Here is a 19672-nt window from a genome sequence, read left to right on the forward strand (position 1 = left end):
TCCCTGAACCCATGTTGATGCTGTGTTACAAAGTTCCTTCGCTCCAGATGCTCCACTAGTTGTTTTCGCACAATCTTCTCCATCAGCTTGCATGGTATGCAGGTTAGGGACACTGGCCTGTAGTTCAGTGCCTCCTGTCTATCCCCTTTCTTGTATATCGGGACTACGTTAGCTGCTTTCCAAGTATCTGGCAGTTCCCCTGTTGCCAGTGATTTGTTATACACTATGGAGAGTGGTAGGCTCAGTTCTCTTGCTCCTTCCTTTAGAACCCAAGGGGAGATTCCATCTGGGCCTATAGCCTTCGTCACGTCCAACTCTAGTAAACACTTCCTTACTTCCCCACTTCCCTTACTTCCCTTCCTTACTTGTGTGTGTGTGTGTGTGTGTGTGTGTGTGTGTGAGTGTGTGTGTGTGTGTGTGTGTGTGTGTGTGTGTGTGTGTGTGTGTGTGTGTGTGTGTGTGTGTGTGTGTGTGTGTGTGTGTGTGTGTGTGTGTGTGTGTGTGTGTGTGTGTGTGTGTGTGTGTGTGTGTGTGTGTGTGTGTGTGTGTGTGTGTGTGTGTATTGACTTAGGTGTATTCACCTAGTTGTGCTTGCGAGGGTTGAGCTCTGCTCTTTCGGCCCGCCTCTCAACCGTTATTAACTCCTTTTTTTCACGCCACACACACACACACACACACCAGGACGCAGCCCGTGACAGCTGACTAACTCCCAGGTACCTATTTACTGCTAGGTAACAGAGGCATAAGTGTGAAAGAAACTTTGCCCGTTGTTTCTCGCCGGCGGCGGGAATCAAACCCGCGACCACAGGATCACGCGTCCAGTGTGCTATCCAGTCAGCCACTGACCCCTGTGTGTGTGTGTGTGTGTGTGTGTGTGTGTGTGTGTGTGTGTGTGTGTGTGTGTGTGTGTGTGTGTGTGTGTGTGTGTGTGTGTGTGTGTGTGTGTGTGTGTGTAATATAACTCAGGAATTGAAAGTTTTCTCTTTAGCAGTTAAGAGAATATGCCATCCCACAAAAAAATATTTATTGATCAATTTTAATTAAACATTTTTTACCAAATGGAATGAATTAAATCTCCTACTGGGAGAAGTTTAAATTTCAGAAGATAAAGAAGAGACGAGGAAAAAGTCACTTTATAAATTTAAACGAAATTCATATTTCTTGTGCTAAGTTTTCATAATAGAATACAACTTTGAGCCCTTCTAACACTTTATTACCAATTTACGCCAATAAGCACCAGAAATAGTATCAAAAAGAACGAAAATCTGTTTTATTACATAAAAGCGTGATGATTAGGAAAATAATTATCCTTATGTCTGGCAAATACAAAGTGCCTGTATATGCATAACGGGTGGGTGTATAGGGGCGGGGATAATAACGGGTGGGTGTATAGGGGCGGGGATAATAACGGGTGGGTGTATAGGGGCGGGGATAATAACGGGTGGGTGTATAGGGGCGGGGATAATAACGGGTGGGTGTAAAGGGGCGGGGATAATAACGGGTGGATGTAAAGGGGCGGGGATAATAACGGGTGGGTGTAAAGGGGCGGGGATAATAACGGGTGGGTGTAAAGGGGCGGGGATAATAACGGGTGGATGTAAAGGGGCGGGGATAATAACGGGTGGGTGTAAAGGGGCGGGGATAATAACGGGTGGGTGTAAAGGGGCGGGGATAATAACGGGTGGATGTAAAGGGGCGGGGATAATTTCCAATAACTACGTAAATAGTTATGATGAAAAAACAATTTTTGTACCTAAATGTTGTCATATCTCCCATGTATTTTCACAAATATTTAAATGAATTTCGATTGATCTAAATTTTTAGGACGACTTGCAATCTCATCAGTGGCTGAACAAAGTTATCATTGTGAATATACTCATTCATAAAACTCTTCTGACAAACTTATTAGTTTTTTACCAGCATGTCAATCACTGAAATTTAAGTTCACATCCTATAAAAATAGGATCTTATCCATGTTGTTTATTTCTAATAGGACTTCCAAACACATAAACCAATATTACAGTCCAATGTAACCAAACAGCAGAAGAAGAAAAAGTGTTTCAGAGCAGCAAAATTGACATAGCTTTTTGGAGCAGCACAACTGTCACCCGAGTCTGTTTAAGACACGCTACACACGGTCACGAGTCTTCTGGGGCAGCACAAGGGATACGGAGTAGTCTGTTGTGTTACAACACATGCCAATAATTTCAACCCAATCAAAAATACTTGGGCTCTCCGATAGAGCACAGCAACGACATAGGAACTTCTCGGAGCGGAACAACAGCAAAAGGCCTAAACAAGTGTTGAAAAAGCATCCCTTGAATAATGATTTGCTTTACATAAATATGAAAAGCGAAGACCATACAAAAGTGTATTGAGGGAGCACATTAAACACGAATCATTTTAAGTTGGACAAAAGACATGCTAAAACTTTACCTGAAGCCCCATCCGAAAGCTGCCATAATGGAGACACCTTTCTTGCTGGTGAAATAGGGTGTGTTGCCATGGGTGTCGGTATAATAGGAGGCGATAGTTATGTAGAGGTTATTCTCCCACACAACAAGAGTATAGCTTCCTGCCAATACCTTCTTCAGCGCCTCTTCTCTTGAAACTTTCTGCAACGAAAAACTAATTTGCACTGAATTTGTACAGAAGAACTTAGGATAAGTAAATATTATCTATTTCTTCACAGGTCGTCTACTTTTCGTAATTAGAAAAACAGCAGGAAGAAAATGTTTTAAATGGAGATAGGGATAAAGTGTGGTTGGTAATATTTTTTTGAGGTCTTGCTAAAGCTGATGCGTGAAATCAATCTTCCCAGCAGATATTACACAAGGAAAAGAATGTGCACTGTTGCCTCTCGCAGAGGCACTACTGGGACCGACTAAAAAGTCTAAATCTGTATTCTCATGAGCGCAGGCAGGAGAGATACATAATAATCTATACTTGGAAAATATTAGAGGGGCTGGTCCCAAACCTGCACACAGAAATAACATCACATGAGACCATGAGGCATGGCAGGATGTGCATAATACCCCCGTTGAAAAGCAGAGGTGCAACGGTACTCTGAGAGAGAACTCTATCAACATCTGAGGCCCGAGACTGTTCAACACGCTTCCACTTCACATAAGGGGCCATCTGGGTGGTGTTGGAAAAGTTGTTCAATGTCAACCAATATTATTTGACTAGTTGTATATGAAAAGTGCTGAAATTGTCCCAAGTTTCAGTACTGCAGCGTTAGTTTAGTTCATTTATTATGCACCCCATACCCATCTTGTGGGCGGTAGTGGAAAGGGTTACAGAGGCACATAATGGGCTCAGGGACTGAACCCCACAATTCATTTAGCTAAGCAAGTTACAATCTTGATGAGCTAGTTACAAAATTCAATATAAGTCGTCACATCAACAATGGGTTCGAGATCGACCTCAAGTACAGGTTCTAATTTAAGCAACTAACATATGTGGAGAGCTAGTGTCAAAATTTATATGTTTGTCCTGCACACCGCCCCCCATCCAGTGGGCAGTGGTGGTTAGGTTACAATCTCTTAGTTACTACCTACAGTTAACAAACTGGGGATATTTGGCTAAAATTTCTGGTAGCAGATCATTTTGAATGAAATATTGACACATCGCTGGAACATTGGTTATAGAATTGTCTCTAAATTCACGTATCTTTTCGCACTCCATCACATAGTGACGGAGGGTGTGCGAATAATTTTGTTGACACAGTTTACATTTGGTCAGGTCTACATCAGCAGATAATAAGAATTCCCAGAGATACTTGTAACCGAGTCTAAGCCGAGCAGTAGTAACATCTAGAAGTCTGCTGATTTTATTGGATGATCCATAGATGTGTGGCTCCTCTTGCATGACAGTATGATGATAGATGGAATTACTGGTGTCAATTTCACTTTGCCTCAGATCTACAAGATCTTGTTGAAGTTCTCGGTGTACTGCTGCTCTCAGATTGCTCATTGACAATCCAAGGTTACACTCAACGGCTCCTTTAAAGGCAGATTCTTTGGCTAACTTATCAGCTCTATCATGCATTCGGAGGCCAACATGAGATGGAGACCACATGAAATGGACTCTGTTACCATCCTTAGTAATTTTGTTGTGTTTGTGTCTAGCTTCAAACACGAGCATGTTACAGTTATGTCTTAAAGAGTTGAGAGCATTTAAGGATAATAAGGAGTCATTTACAATTAATGTATCAAGTTTGAAGACTTGTACACATTTCAGTGCAAGGATCAAGACAAATAGTTCGGTCTGAAGGGTAGAGGCCCAATTGTTTATACGGACTCCCCACTCAAAGTACAAGCCATCGCCCATTGTCAGAACAACTGCACTTCCAGCTGCACCCGTGGTGCGGTGTAGGGAACCATCAGTGTATATGATTTGAGAGAGAGAATGCTCTGTGGACAGAGCATCAATATGGCTTAAGGCGTTGAGCTTTGCCTCAAGACGAAGCTTGAGCTGATCTCTAATATGCTTCTTGGGTGGAAAGGGAGGGATTAAAACTGGAAAGGGTGTAACCTCCCACGGTGCAGGAAAGTGCCGTTGTTGTTTCTCTTGGTACAAATCATGAACCTGATACATTCTGAGTTGAGTTCCAGTTTTTGTTATCCATTTGGAACAATGCTGATCTTCAATAAAGAAATTCTGGAGGGCTTCTGTGCAAGGATTAGGATGAGTTAGCCTAAGCATTTTTATACCAATTTGACTGTTAATTTCAGTAACACAATCAACAACGCTTAGAATATTAAGTTCCTTTCTCATATTAAGTATCTTTGTGGTACGAGGGCACCCAAGGATTATCCTCAAGGCTTCGTTCTGCAATTTTTCAAGCCCTCCAAGCTTTCTTTCAGGCATCAAAACAAGCAGAGGTGCAGCATAATCCACTAAAGATCTGATGTATGCAAGGTACATCATTTTGACAATTCTGACATTGGTACCATAGCCTGAGTGATAACCTGCAACAGCCTTGAGAGCTCGGAGCCTCTCTTTATACTGACGACAGAGTCTGAATACAACAGGACCACACAGTGGCACCTTAAGGCCAAGGTATTTGAATCTGTTTACATAGTCAAGCTGGGAGCCATCAGACAGTTGCATCTTGCGAACAGCTCCTCCCTGCCTGGGTGGGCGCCGATTTAGTATCTTTGTTTTCTCTGCTGAGATAATTAAACCTAGGTCCTGACATGAGTCTAATACAGAGTTAAGAGTGTTCTGCGTGTTAGCATACCCGGTGGTGTGTATCATTATATCATCAGCATAGCTAATGATGTGGACGTTGGGTTTGCTCGGTATAGAGTTTAACAGCGTGTTTATTAAGATATTAAATAAGGTAGGACTGAGGACACCACCCTGCGGGGTACCTAGTTCAAAGTCTCTTGTTACACTCCTATGCCCCTGGAAAAATACAGATGACTTCCTGTTGGATAAGTAACCCCTGATCCAACAAAGAAGCCGACCACCAATATTCATTCTTGCAAGCTCACTCAAGATAACATGTCTATTTGCAATATCAAAGGCAGACTTAAGATCTAGGAAGGTGGTATATGACTTTTCAGTGTGCAGGGTAAGAAAGGTGGTGATGCAATGATGCACACTCTTTCCATGCATGAAGCCATATATCTGGGCGGATAGCATGGCTCTTATTCTATGGAAGAGACGGTTTAGGACGATTCTCTCGAATGTTTTGCAAATGCAGCTAGTAAGGGAAATTGGGCGGAAAGCATTCTCTTGATTTGGCTTGGGAATTGGAATGATTATACTGTTGGCCCAAGAGATAGGAAGTTCCCCAGTAACATAGCTCATATTATACAGCTCAAGCAGGGGATTCCCTGGTACTAAAGGAAGCAGACGCAATATGTCATAAGTGATACCATCTTCACCGGGGGATGTGGTTTTGCCTTTGTTTAGGGCCGCGAGTAATTCAAACTCAGTAAATGGCACGTTGCATTCATCTTCCTTGTGGAGCATGAAGTCAACGAGCCTTTCTCGATCTCCGTAACCAGCATTTAATCTGAACTGTATGTCTGGGGGAAGATTATTGAAGCTAGAGGTGGTTGCCCAAACATCGACTAACTCGTTTGCTCTGTGTAGAGGGTGAGGGTGTGCTACTTGGCCGATCTTATCGCCTTTAATTCTTTTAATATCCTTCCATGCCTGGCTGAGGGGGTGTGAGAGTTGAGACTGTTAACAAAAGTTTCCCAGTTATCTTGCCTGAGGTCTGTCAGGCGCTCCCTCGCTTTGGCTAGGGCTTGCTGAGAGAGCTTGAGCATTGCTGGCGTACGTGTTTCCCTATATGCAAGCCCAACTCGTCTGGCAGTGCGTTTCAAAGTACGCAGTTTGGGGTCATTGTAATAGACATGGCGTTTATTACCTTTCATATCGTTCCGACTATTGGATGGTGCAGGGGGCCGACCTAAAGGGTCAGCAAACATCTGAATGCTCTGTACTAGACCGTCGTTAAATGTCTGGACTGTGGAGGGATCATAAGTGCTGTACCACTCTGACACATGAGCAACAAAGTCTTCACGTGGAGCAGGAGGAACACTGAGCCGTTTGCGTTTGAAAGTCCCACCAGGCAGGTTGGTATTTCTCATACGTAGAGTAGTCAATCTAGCGTGATGATCTGACAACAAATCTGTTACTGTTATTGATGATGTGCACCAGACGTGAGAGACGTTGAAACCAACACAGAGGTCTAGAATGCCTCCACAACTATGTGTGGGTTCAAGGTCACCCACAATCTGCACATCTTGGTGACTATTTAGTAGCGACAGCAGTTGATTCCCGTTACCGTTACTGAAGCGAGAGCCACCAATGTCCTTGTGTCTAGCATTGTAGTCACCAAGAATGATGGTTGGCTCTGCTTGAGCGCAGGCCGGAAGATCAATATAATTTAACTTTCCTGCTGGAGCATATAGATTAAATACATTGAGAACAGAGTTGCCCACATAGATCCTCACTCCATGATACTGTTTACCGGCAGTTTGTTTTTCTGGCAGAAGTTGATGGGGTAGGGATTGTTTGATGTATAGAATGCAAGAGTTACTGGATCTGAGGTTGTAAGAAACAAATGAGGACAATTTCGGGGGTGAGGATCTTGCGGGAACTCTGCACTCCTGGAGACATACAATATCGATGTGTTCAGTTATTACTTTGTGATGTAAATCTGAGAACCTTTTTTTGAGGGATGCAATGTTCCAGCTAAGGACGGATAACTTAGTTAATTGTGCATTTAAAGTCAGCATTATATATTGATATTATTAGTTCACTTAATATTTATTATCTATATACAAATTATCTATTGCACTACGATATAAGTCCAGGAACATTTCTTAGTTTATTACCAATGTCACACATTTGCCTCCAATGGTCTAGTACAATTTGTCTGTCATTTCCAGCTATAGAGTCGTTTTGAACATACTTTAGCACAACTTTGGCAGTTAACCTGCGTGGAATGGATCCACTACACAAGGTTTCAAGATCACTAGAAGTTTCCCCTGATGGGCAAGCGAACACATGTTTGGAGGGTTCAGGGGTGGAATGGGGAGTTTGGCAGTCATTGCTTACAAGTCCCCTCATACACGTGACCATCATCGAAATATCGCTGGTGGATTTTTTCTCATGTTGGAGTTGCTCTTGCAGCCGCTCCGTTTGCTGCTGTGACTGCTGCTGGTGTTCCTGCAACCAGTCACGAAGGGCAACCACTGCTTGAACAGTGGAGCGACCCAAGGGCGAGGTGGTAGGGAGGCTGAGGTTGCGATCTGTCTCATTTTGATCCAGTTCCTTATCCCCCACTTCCAGTTGACTGTGGGGACCAGCTGTGGATGGTGGTCTCACAGTAGGTGACATTATCCCAGAACCAGGAAGTGGCCACTCTACATCAGGGGAAGGCCCACCACTGGCAGAAGATGCAACACCTGGTTCTTGTGGGGGAGCTGGGATGATGGCAGGAGTCTTCGGTCTGGCACCGGTCCCCTTGTGCACTTCGTAATTTAAAGGTGGTGAGTTTGGCAGCCAGCTGGAGCGAACATCACCTCCAGATGGCTCTGAACAGCGAGTGGGACTGATGGCAGCATTTGGCAACTGCTCTTCATGGTGGTGTGAAGGGTATGGCGAGTGTTGTGTCAACACCTCCGGGAGGCAGGTTCCTGGCACCTGACGGGCAGGCGCAGGTTGAACAGACACCTGCCGTCTGGTCCCGTGATGCACTTGGTGCTTGGCAGATGGTAAAGTATTTGGTATCCAGCTGCTACGAACACTACGTCCAGGTGGCTCTGCACAGGAATTAGAGCCGGCAGCTGTACCTGGCAACCGTCCTCCGGGTGGGCGCGGCCGGGCACCTGGCCGTAAGCAGCTGGTCGCTTGACACAGTCAAGGTGCCAGGCTTGAACACCGCTCCTGCCACAGTTTATGCATTTCTCACTTACTGACTGCAGTTCCTTTATGAGTTTAAAACACACCTCAGATTTATGAGGTTCACCACACACGGCACAAAAAAAGTTTTTGGTTGTGCAGTACCTGGCCACGTGACGTCCCCATCGTTGACACTTATAACACCCACGAGGGGGAGGGTTGTAGAGGGCAATGTTATAGTGCCGACCTAAAGCTGCTCTAGAGTAAATTCTGTCCGGTATAGGCGTGGCACCTTTCCATGTGGCAGCTATGAGGCCATTTCTCAGACGTTTAGAGTTTACAATATTTTCATCACAAAGATATTCAGGCTTAATGAGTTTATTAACATTGAATATGACAATGCTTACTTTTGGACGCCTAGGTGCTGCATTTTTTATCTTAATGTCTGCATACTCTGTGTTTAGCAACTCATTTACAAACGCACTGTCGTTTGTAACGAAGACATAGTCACTTTCATCTCTAGGTAACTTAATGACCTCATCATAATGTGCCTCAGAGGCTTCACAAAACCACTGCACTTTTCCCTCTACTGTGGTTCCCAGAGGAAAATCTAGCCGTACATGTCTGGCAGCAGCCGAATTTGGTGGGTTTGATCGTGCCCCTTCTCAACTGCTTATGGGGCTGACTTTTACTCATTTGCACCGTGAATCCCTCATCATCTGCACCGCCTTCTGATGTGTCGTGGGGGACCACTGAGGAGGTGGCACCATCATTAGAAAACAATTGACGAGCGTGCGATGGGTCCGCACGCTATCTGTCACTATCTGGTAACGGCGATGTGCTGCCCGGCACCTTATCCGGGGCAGTTGCCATGGTGTTAAAAACACAACACCTATATGCAGAGTATTACGGTACACTCGCTCCACAGTGAACCACAAAGAAGCACATCAGCAAATGGCCTATTCACAGGGTGGAAGGGGCCGCCAACCATCAAACAAGATCAGCAGAAATAAATCGGCCAGCCTGCATATATGAGGCTCCACTATTTTCAAGGTCACAGCGCACTTTGCAGGTTGGCGCGGAAAAATTTGAAGTTGGTGGTACATGCATAAGTATCTGCTTAACAGATACTTAACACTCGACAAAAACTTGTCATACAAGCGTAAATAGAAAGGGAGATTTTTTTTTTCAACGTTTTTTACACATTTTCAAGTCTACACTTCAGAACACACGTTTCAGATATAATTATTCTGTGACACTTTTCTGACATATTAGCATATAATAAAGGATTGCGTGTTTTAGAATTTCCAAAACATCTTTAGTTTTCCTAATACAAATGTTCAAAGTTCCCCCCAAAAATTATGCAAATATGGCATGTTTTTTGCTATTATAAAATCAATAAATGAACTTAGAGAAAAATGAAAACACGCAACTGTAGAGACATGCCCTCCACATATACTGTGTAAGTTTCATGTAAATTGAATAAAAAATGAATCAGTTTTGTAAACGTTTGTGTCAATTGAAAAAAAAAAAACATAAATGAATAAAGTCTAAGGTTCTAAAATCTGTGGCTGAGGTTGACATCAACCAATTTTCTCTAAAATTGGCATCCTTACAGATAGGCTTACGTACAGTCAGGTGTGTAAGTATGATGCAAATCGCCCGAAAAAAGTTAAAAAAATAAATTTTTGAAAAAAAAAATACATTTTTTTTCTTAAATTTTTTTTCCAATTAAACTAATTATAATATTTGTTTAATATATGCTATTGTGATAACAAAGAGTCATAGCTATGATTTCAGTGTACACTTTTGATTGATAATCGATTTTGACCATTTTGGCATAATTTTCACAACTAATTCAATATTTTTTTCTCCCTTCCTATTTATGCTACGATGCTGAAACTTAGACCAGATGAAACACTTTTCATATAAAACTTGTCAAAAAAGTTTGATTGAAATCGAACGAGTTTTCATTTTGAAAATTGGTCGTATTAGAAAATGAAAGCGGCTCACGAAAGTGACGTACTGTCCTTTTTTTCTGTTTTGGGTCCTCTGGCTTAGTCTGTCAGGTTAGGATAGGACACTTTAAATGAACCTATTTCTTGACGTTGTGAAACCTTAGGAATATGGGCCACCTTACCTTGAGGTTACCTTGAGGTGCTTCAGGGGCTTAGCGTCCCAGCAGCCCGGTCGTCGACCAGGCATCCTGCTTGACGGACTGGTCAACCAGGCTGTTGGACGTGGCTGCTCTCAACCTGACGTACGAATCACTTCCTGGTTCATCAGGTATCCTTTGGAGGTGCTTATCCAGTTCTCTCTTGAACACTGTGAGGGGTCGGCCAGTTATGCCCCATATGTGCAGCGGAAGCGTGTTGAACAGTCTCGGGCCTCTGATGTTGATAGAGTTCTCTCTCAGAGTACCATTGCACCTCTGCTTTTCAATGGGGGTATTATGCACATCCTGCCATGCCTCCTGGTCTCATGTGATGTTATTTTTGTGTGCAGGTTTGGGACCAGCCCCTCTAATATTTTCCAAGTATAGATTATTATATATCTCTCCCGCCTGCGCTCATGAGAATACAGATTTAGACTCTTTAGTCGGTCCCAGTAGTGGTCGACGACCGGGCCGCGGGGACGCTAAGCCCCTGAAGCACCTCAAGGTAACCTCAAGGTAAGGTAGCCCATATTCCTAAGGTTTCACCACGTCAAGAAAAAGGTTCATTTAAAGTGTCCTATCCTAACCTGACAGACTAAGCCAGAGGACCCAAAACAGAAAAAAAGGACAGTGCGTCACTTTCGTGAGCCGCTTTCATTTTCTAATACGACCATTTTTAGCCTTAGTAACGCATACGAGTGAAAAGCGACGTTCTTTGTAAGAGGACAGGTTGCGTAGGTACAGCGTGTTTTGCATTAATATGTTGCCAGTGTCATCAGCGTACCTGTTCCTTTATTAAAATAGTTTTGTAACTGCACTTGTCAATATGTCATACCAGTACCAAAAGAGCCTCTTGCAGTATATTGTGCTAATGTTGAGGTTCTCAACCAGAGGGCATTTTCCCCACGGGGAGGTGGAGGTTTCAGGGTGGAAAATTGGAAGCATAGCCTCAAACATTTGGAACATTGATCTTTCTACAAACTACAATACATCATATTGTGCATAATCGACAGTACGTCCCACGTTATGCACAAAGAAATCACATTAACGTTTTGTATCAATGAGAAAATAAAAAAGTGTCATGAGGAAGGTTCAGACCTGCACAATGGGTACTCCCAAACACATGACTTAAACAACTCGCCACGATATATCAGGGTGAGTGGTTGGTTCGAATACTCCTCATGGTTCCTACTGAGTTTCTCATCGCACTTTTTTATTTAACACAGATTAAATTATAAATCAAACTAAATATTAAACATTTCATATATGAAAATATTTCATTTATAGTTACATTTGACTCTTGTTTTTATTCACACAAAAATAACATAAATGTGTCAAAAAAGGGTTAAAATGATCCATATATTGAATACTTTCCTGAACACTGCCAGATAGTCTGGGATCCCAGACACTGGGAAGAGTCTAAGATCTTTTCTGGCCACCTGCATCACACCATTCTTCTTCCCCCCCCACCCTCCTGCTCTGCCACACTCTATCTTCCTTCCTCTCTCATCCATTTCTCCCACTTCTCCACTCTCTTTCCCACTCACCCCCATCTCCTTTCCATCACCCCTCACCTCCAACTAAATGTATATGTGCTAATATTGACAAATTTAATGGTTTTCAAAACTATATGCATAGCTTTAAAAATATATACTCGCTTATATGAATAACTTTGCAGGTATAGAGATGTCTGAATATCTAACCGTATTGGAATATAGTTGTGCAACTGAATTTACAAAATAAATAGATGATCGTATTACCTCTCATATATATATTCGTAGATGACCCGAAGCTATAATATGATATACTTTACCTCCATATTCCTGTATATATGCTGTATAAGAGGGTCTGGGTGCTTGGAGAAATATTCATAAGGTACACCTTTAAGAAGCCAGGGCTCTGTACCCCACCTCCAGTTGTGCAGCTTGGCCAAGTCCTCGAAGGTCTCGATGGGTCGAGTCTTGCCCTGGATGGTCATGTGGGCGACCATTGAGGACCGGTACCCGGTAGTGACCACCAGACAGAACACCAGCCACCACCCCACCAAGACCTGCACACACTGAAGGTATTATCATTGATCCTCTTTCAGCACAACCAAAGCCAATTGTAGACTTGTTTAGGTGATTAAGGCAACTGTCATCTATACTACTTGACCTGCATGGAAAAATTCTCATCCATATTTGTTTAAAAAGCTAAAGGAATTTTATGATTAAAATAATATATTTAAACATTGGAAATTAAACATATTGAAATTATATTTTAAATGTATAATATTTGTAACGTGTAATATGACTTGTGATGTGCAAAATGGGTTGTGATGTGTAATATGGCTAGTTATGAGTAACCAATATCTTATGACATAATTAACTGATAACTATTCATAATAGAGATTCTGAATAAAGTGCTTATAGTCATAATAATGCATTACACATATAAAGTATAAAGTATATGTGGGGGCATAGCAACCTACGCCACCACTACCAAATTAATAACATTTCATTACAGCAGATTGATGAAGTAAAGGACCTTGGAGTCAAAATCCACCACTTACTGAAACTTGCACAAGTTGGACAGCAGTCAGAAAAGCTAACCAAACCCTTGGAATAGTCAAGCGGTCCTTTGACTTTAAGGAAAAGAAGGTAGTGATTCGACTGTATAACTCTGGTGTGCCCACATTTGCATTACTGTATCTAAGCATGGAGATCTCTTCTTCGGAAGGACATGGAGAAAGTTCTGTGGAAAAGTTGCCACCAACATTATAGCATAACCTGTATAAAGTAATGGTATATGAAAGCACATGGGCCAAGCATGGCAGTTTATAGAACAAGCCAAGCTCTAACGAGACAGAGTGAACTATGTCTCTCTATGTTAGAGACATAGAGCTTATGTCTCTAACGAGACATAAACCCCAACCCCCTCCAACCTGAGGGGGTTGGGGCTTATGGAACTTAAACCTTCAAAAGAGAACTCTGGTTGTTGCACCAGACTGTTACTTGCTTACAGCCGGACAACGTCCCATAACCACTCTCTGCTTATAGACAACCGACCTCGGCAGCAACACTCCCGCTACCGTCAGTCAACCAGCAATGAACACTGGAGTACTTGAAATTTACTCAGGAGATCATCTTGTACACCTCTTCATCTTGGAGAGGGGTTCAGCATCACATATTTAGTTGTGCGACTCCAACAATGGCTTCGTTGTCCTGTGTAGACACCCTACTTGAGCTGCCGTGACTCCCCACCCTCGCCTTGTTTGGAATGATCTCCTCAATCCCCCTTTTGTAGATTATTATTTTCTGCCACCCTGTTCGCAGCCATGATCCTTTCTCTCTTCTCTCTCTCTCTCTCTCTCTCTCTCTCTCTCTCTTTCTCTCTCTCTCTCTCTCTCTTTCTCTCTCTCTCTCTCTCTCTCTCTCTCTCTCTCTCTCTCTCTCTCTCTCTCTCTCTCTCTCTCCTGCTTTCTGGGAAGCCTCATCAGGACAAGAGACAAAGCCATCTAACAATACACATATAATAAATGAAAAAAATATACAGTACATGATATAGGAGAAGTAAAATATTATCTGGCAACACTCTAAGCTGCTACAACCCAGTACCAATCCAATGTCATATCCTGGCTTCATCAACCATCAATATCAAGAAGCTGCTCAACTCTTGGCTTACCACTTACCATTCCCTCACTAAGGGGCCATGGTACCCGAAAATCCGATGAAAAATGGAATATTTACGAAAAATTACGAAAAATACTACAACGTTCTGGCAACACTGTGGTCCAAACCGTTTAATGATATCTTGAAAAATAACGTAATTAGAGTCAAATTTCCCGCTGCAACTTTCGTGCATCTGGTCTTTGCGGCGTGAGTGCGCCGCGGGGTATTGTATCTTACATTGTAGATGTCTTATTTTTCGTAATAGCGTTGAAAATAACATGTTATGCATAAAATGAATATAAACTCACACAAATGGCAACAGTATCTGTGAGTGAGAGGGTTGTATGTGGCTCAGCCCATCAGTGACTGTGCGTCTCTCATGGAGAGAGGATGTATGCTGACGCGCTCACACAATATCTCCCAGAACATGCTATTTTTGCTATTTGTACTGCAATATGACTTACCAAACGAACAAGAGAAAAGCATTGACAGCTAGATGCATGCGAGCTCTCCATACGAGCTGGCCGCAATGCGTAAATCACCAGTCACGAGTGACCGCAGGTAGAGTAACTTGTCGCGCGCGCTACGCAACTCCAACTTTTACAACTAGATCTGCCTTCACAGCCTTTATTTATTATTCAATTTACATTTAACTTGCACATTATATGTAGAGGTTACGCCTCTAAAAACTCTAGTAAGGTTTCATATCTACGTAGATTTATTGATTTTATAAATAATGATACACTTCATTTTGTTGCATACGTTTTTGGGAAACTTTTAAAAATCTGTTTTATTGCACTAAATACATCTGGGATAAAGATCTTACTACAAAATCTTTATTATTTAGTAAGGTCATAGCGAGTGTCGTACAAATGATTTTGGTTCACAATTGTGGGCTGTGAAAGCAATTGAACATTGTTGAAAAATATTTATTTATTTATTTTTTTTTCTCCTTCTCTATTTAGGCTGAGATGCTGAAACTTGGCCTAGGTGCAGCACCTTTCACATGTATCAGGATAATAAATTATGAATACCCTACAACAACTTTAATATTTCGGGGGAGTTGCCCCCTAAATGGGGTTGAAATCTTGCCACAACAATATTATACACACAACCCTAATAGAATATAAAACTCAGCCTGGGGTTGAAACACCAGAAACATTTGCATAAATATTCCCCAACACAAAAATAAATCAATCTCTCACCTTACACGCCAATAACCATTCAGGCACTCCCCCTTATACATTCCTGTGCATCCACAACAAACCTCTGTTCTGTTCCCATAGGCTCACTACCATGTATATCTCTAGGTCCTCCATGAAATATTCAACAAGGGCACTTCTGCAGTTCTCCCAAACTGCTGCACACGAAGTCCTCTTTAAACACCAGTGATGCTTTACCTCTGATTCCACGGAGACATGCGAAACTCCTCTTCACTGCTCCTTTACACTGCTTGAGGTCAACTCCTCACTATGGAGCTTTGCCCTCCCACAGATTTCAGCATACACTTCACCAGCCTCGAAGTTTCCTCCATTAACTACTTCCCTGGCCTCGAAGTTTTTCCGTCAACTATTCCCCAAACAAACCTGCAATTCCATTGCCATGCCATGTCAGTCATCCATTGACCTTCGTCGAGGGAGGACGTATCACTCTTCCCTGCAAGATGTTCTCCTACCTCTACTCTCTTATTTCAGCTTACTGCCTTAACAAAATATCTATTTTATATATATAAACATCTGCCATGATCGCTGGGCACACGATCAAGCCCAATTAACCACTGTGACAAGTGTCATATGGACTGTCTCACAAGGCTTCTTCTAGTCCTGACTTGAGCACTTTAAGTCATCCTCAGGATTCACACATAAACGCCTACTTGATTACCTCCTCTTGTAGGAGAGCACAGTTAGGTGTTTTCCTCTTGTGCCAGGAGCTCAAACACAGCACTACCCTCCCTCTCACGGCTTCTGTTGCGCAAGTAAGGTCAAGACATCCTCGCGAGCATCACAAAATGTCCGCAAAGTATTAACATCTCCCTCTATGCCAGTTATATACATGTTCATCCTCTGCTCATATTTTTAATTTAGTCACCGACTTTTATTATATATATATATATATATATATATATATATATATATATATATATATATATATATATATATATATATATATATATATATATATATATATATATATATATATATATATATATATATATATATATATATATATATATATATATATATATATATATATATATATATATATGTGTGTGTGTGTGTGTATATCACGAAAATAAACACGTGATTAAAAATGTGACAATGTCAGACCACGGAGGAAAAATGAAACAGGAATTTCCTTAAGTACTTTTGTATATTAATACATCTTCAGAAGGAGTCCTTCTGAAGATGTATTAATATACGAAAGTACTTAAGGAAATTCCTGTTTCATTTTTCCTCCGTGGTCTGACATTGTCATATATATATATATATATATATATATATATATATATATATATATATATATATATATATATATATATATATATATATATATACATATATATATATATATATATATATATATATATATATATATATATATATATATATATATATATATATATATATATATATATATATATATGTCGTACCTAGTAGCCAGAACGCACTTCTCGGCCTACTATGCAAAACCCGATTTGCCTAATAAGCCAAGTTTTCCTGAATTAATATATTTTCTCTAATTTTTTCTTATGAAATGATAAAGCTTCCCATTTCATTACGTATGAGGTGAATTTTTTTTTATTGGAGTTAAAATTAACGTAGATATATGACCGAACCTAACCAACCCAACCTAACCTAACCTAACCTATCTTTATAGGTTAGGTTACGTTAGGTAGCCGAAAAAGTTCGGTTAGGTTAGGTTAGGTAGGTTAGGTAGACGAAAAACAATTAATTCATGAAAACTTGGCTTATTAGGCAAATCTGGCCTTCCATAGTAGGCATAGAAGTGCGTTCTGGCTACTAGGTACGACATATATATATATATATATATATATATATATATATATATATATATATATATATATATATATATATATATATATATATATATATATATATATATATATATGAGAGTCATATCAGCTCTCCCTGCCGATTCTCTGAGGTTCAGGGAATCTATTGACATATGTGGCGACCAGACCGGCTGCCAGTTAAGGGAGAAAGTTACATTATAAATTGTAAGTAAGGGGAAATTGGCGCCCTGTTATAAAATGAAAGAGTATCCCCTAATGCAGATATGACCTTTTGGAAGGGACACTAGCCGATCGCGGATTGGCCGACTTAGGTCGCGGGCGACCAATCAGGGTCCGCCGTGACGTCACCGAGTACCCCGGGCGGCGCCGACGTCGGAGTTGACCTGGCCTTGGAAGCGAGAGGACGCACCTCGGTCAGCTCTCAAGGATTAGAGGCTCTACAAGCCTTTCTTAGTGGATTAGTGCAGGCTATCGCAGCCCATCAGATATATTGGAGACCCCGCGCTTCTGGGAAGCAAAAAGGAACCAAGTTTATTGAGCGAAAGAGGGCCAAACTTGGAAAATATTCGGCGACGACGCTGGGCGGCGACGCTGGACGTTGAGGGTCTCAAAAGGTGTGGCGGGCAAGCCGAGCTGTGACCGGGTCACATCCACTGAGGGTTTTGGAAGGACGACACCTTGCCTAGGACAAGGAGCAACGCCTTGTGGAAGGGGCGAGTGTGGGAAAATAGTGATTAGCTCAGCGCCTATCAATGAACCAGGATTGTGGTAGATGAATCTCAGGGATTGGAACGGCGACGACGCGAAGGCTCCACGACACCTGAGGACCTGTGGAACGTTCCTGGACCGTCAAGGATCGACTCAGGAAGCGTGGGAACCTCACACCATCGAGGGACAGGCGTCGTGAGCCAGGAATGTAAGGTAGATCATTTTCCCTCCCATTACCTATTGTGTGAGTAGGCTAGTTAGGCCTCAATATTTACTTATGTATGTGGAAATAGAACATTAATACTTTAGTAGTAGAATAGGCTGCAAGGCAGCTTGTGTCCAGGACTGTCAGAGGGGACAGTGTGTATGGATGGCAGGACAGTGAAGAAGAGGCGCCGACGTGGTGAAGAGGCCCTCCTGTGAGAGAGTGTGGGACTCCTGTCTTTCTGCCCAGTTGAAGGAGTGTTGGAGGTCGTGGAAGAAGAGGCTGAAGATCTCCAGACTTATTATCCTTATTTTCATATTCATGTATTACTTGTGATTGTATGTGTGTTCATGTAATTTGCATCAGTAAATTCACACTTTTATCATTGTATTTATGTGTGCCTCCATTTATAATATTTCTCTACGAGCATACACGAAGGTTATCATAGTACCACCTAGGGAACACTACGTTCTCTATAAAAGTTCTTATTGCCTGGAGAGTGGTAAAGACAGCACGGACATATATAAAAGTGTACCCTTGGCCATCCGATCAGTATCAGTGCTTGAATGGTGGCAACTATTAACGTGGTGGCTATAGAGAGGTAAAGCCACACAGACCTTCCTGGGAGAGTACCCTGGGCCAACAGTCTAGTAGCAGATCTATGGGAGTAGCAATCTTCTGGCTACAAACAATATATATAATACACCCACTGAACTGCATTGCTGGGGTGCAGATATAATAACCCAGCTGGCGACCTTGTTAAGAAGAAGATAGAGAAGACAGGCGGGAAAGGAGTTCCTGCAACCTTTTGTCTGGCAGGCAAGATTCAGGGAGGTTATTGTTATAAGGTAAGCCCGAGTCTTCCTTCACTCCTCCACGGGTCTAGACCGGAACTGTTAACAACAGTTTCCCCGTGTTTGACTGAAGGGCTTCCAGGGTGAATCAGTGGCACCCCTTTTGTGGTGGAATCAAAGACCTGCGGAGGTGTGCATTGTTGGTCCTCTTCTGTGTGACCAAGGAGACTCCGGTGAATCTCGGGAGTTGGAGGGGCTGAGTATTCGGCCTTTTGAGCCCCTAGCAGCTGAGTGCTAGCAGAGCCCCGGCCCACCCCCACGTGACAATATATATATATATATATATATATATATATATATATATATATATATATATATATATATATATATATATATATATATATATACGTCGTTCATATATATATATATATATATATATATATGAACGACATATATATATATATATATATATATATATATATATATATATATATATATATATATGTCGTTCCTAGTAACCAGAACGCACTTCTCAGCCTTCTATGCAACGCCCGATTTGCCTAATAAGCCAAGTTTTCATGAATTAATTGATTTCGACTACCTAACCTACCTAACCTAACCTAACCTAACTTTTTCTGCTACCTAACCTAACCTAACCTATAAAGATAGGTTAGGTTAGGTTAGGTTAGGTAGGGTTGGTTAGGTTCGGTCATATATCTACGTTAATTTTAACTCCAATAAAAAAAATTGACCTCA

General features: G+C 41.7%; 1 protein-coding gene across 1 annotated transcript in view; it reads right to left on the reverse strand.

The window, feature by feature from the left end:
* The window catches only part of LOC123759554 (glutamate receptor ionotropic, delta-1-like), a 110428-nt gene that overhangs the window by 37388 nt on the left and 53368 nt on the right, over nucleotides 1-19672 (reverse strand). The window contains exons 11-12 of the mRNA XM_069334757.1: nucleotides 12339-12575; nucleotides 2437-2615 (exon numbers count right to left, since the gene is read on the reverse strand). Coding sequence (XP_069190858.1) covers nucleotides 2437-2615; nucleotides 12339-12575 — 416 coding nt within the window. The remainder of the gene's footprint in view (nucleotides 1-2436; nucleotides 2616-12338; nucleotides 12576-19672) is intronic.

Source organism: Procambarus clarkii, chromosome 32 (genome assembly GCF_040958095.1).
Source record: "Procambarus clarkii isolate CNS0578487 chromosome 32, FALCON_Pclarkii_2.0, whole genome shotgun sequence".
NCBI lineage: Eukaryota > Metazoa > Arthropoda > Malacostraca > Decapoda > Cambaridae > Procambarus > Procambarus clarkii.